Here is a 1,194-nt window from a genome sequence, read left to right on the forward strand (position 1 = left end):
CCGAGTCCCGCCTCGGGCCGCACCCGCTCCAGCCAGAACACATGGGGCACCGCCACCATCCTCCTCCTCAGCATCACCCCGCGGCCCTTAAGCTCAGCCCTGCCCCTCATCCCCACCACCAGCTCCACCACCACCACCATCATCATCATCATCATCATCATCATCACGAGGTGGTCTCTAATCAAACGGGAGCGTTTGGCCCGACGCAGTCACCAGCAGCCCCTTACCCCGTCTCTCGCCCAGCCCAGGCTCTGGCAGCAGGTAGGGACTTCTTCATACGCAGAGACCTGCCGGCCCCACTCATGCCAGGGCTGACCGAGCAGCACCCCGCTGCAAGTTCTCACCACGGACTGTTTGTCTCAACAACAGGTAGCTACCCCGGACACCATGGTCACCACCACCACCACTCAGAAGCTGGGAATCCCTCTCTGTTCACTGGACTCCATGAGCAGCCTCCCCATGCAGCTCCAGGTGGCCATCTAAACGGACAGATAAGACTGGGGTTACCTGGAGAAATGTACGCCAGGTCTGAACATTTCACTCAAGTACCAGCCTCCAGGACAGATCCTTTTTCTGCTTCTTCGCTTCATAGCTACGGTGGCATGAATCTGAACGTGAATCTGGCTCCACACCACGGCCCGGGTGCCTTCTTTCGTTACATGAGGCAGCCCATCAAACAGGAACTCATCTGTAAATGGATTGAGTTGGACCAGACTCCCAAAAAATTATGCTCGAAAACTTTCAGCACGATGCACGAGCTGGTGACTCATGTCACGGTGGAGCACGTTGGAGGACCCGAGCAGTCCAATCACATATGTTTCTGGGAAGAGTGTCCAAGAGAAGGGAAACCTTTCAAGGCCAAATACAAACTTGTAAATCACATCAGAGTCCACACAGGTGAAAAACCTTTCCCCTGCCCTTTCCCAGGCTGTGGCAAAGTGTTTGCCAGATCAGAGAATCTCAAAATACACAAAAGAACTCATACAGGTCAGTATGTAAAGCTCTCTTTACTCTCTCTGTGATATTCAGCATACTGTTTTGCTTTATTTTGTTTTTAAAGTATCCTTTGCGTTGTTATTGAATGCACGCCAAGTACTTCTAGAAAATAAATTCTCAGATTTGTTTGCTTCTTTGCCGTTTGGAGGAGGGGGGAGAAAAGGGGGGGGGGGGAAGGAGAGAGGGACCAAACCCTAG

General features: G+C 52.5%; 1 protein-coding gene across 1 annotated transcript; it reads left to right on the plus strand.

Annotated features, from left to right (window-relative positions):
• Window positions 1–41: 41 nt before the first annotated feature.
• Window positions 42–1,183, plus strand: LOC104167417 (zinc finger protein ZIC 4-like). The gene is made up of 2 exons (XM_009707666.1): window positions 42–261; window positions 370–1,183. Exons 1-2 carry the CDS (start codon window positions 42–44, stop codon window positions 1,020–1,022), a joined length of 873 nt encoding a protein of 290 aa, XP_009705968.1. The 3' UTR covers window positions 1,023–1,183.
• The last annotated feature ends 11 nt before the right edge of the window (window positions 1,184–1,194 follow it).

The sequence above is a fragment of the Cariama cristata genome, unplaced genomic scaffold, assembly GCF_000690535.1.
Source record: "Cariama cristata isolate BGI_N322 unplaced genomic scaffold, ASM69053v1 scaffold33039, whole genome shotgun sequence".
Taxonomy (NCBI): domain Eukaryota; kingdom Metazoa; phylum Chordata; class Aves; order Cariamiformes; family Cariamidae; genus Cariama; species Cariama cristata.

Bases quoted from the DNA above. Each gene is read 5' to 3' on its own strand.
- LOC104167417 (XM_009707666.1), top strand. From the start codon at position 42: ATGGGGCACCGCCACCATCCTCCTCCTCAGCATCACCCCGCGGCCCTT. The intron at 262-369 runs GTAGGGACTTCT...TCTCAACAACAG, and splicing joins AGCCCAGGCTCTGGCAGCAG to GTAGCTACCCCGGACACCAT.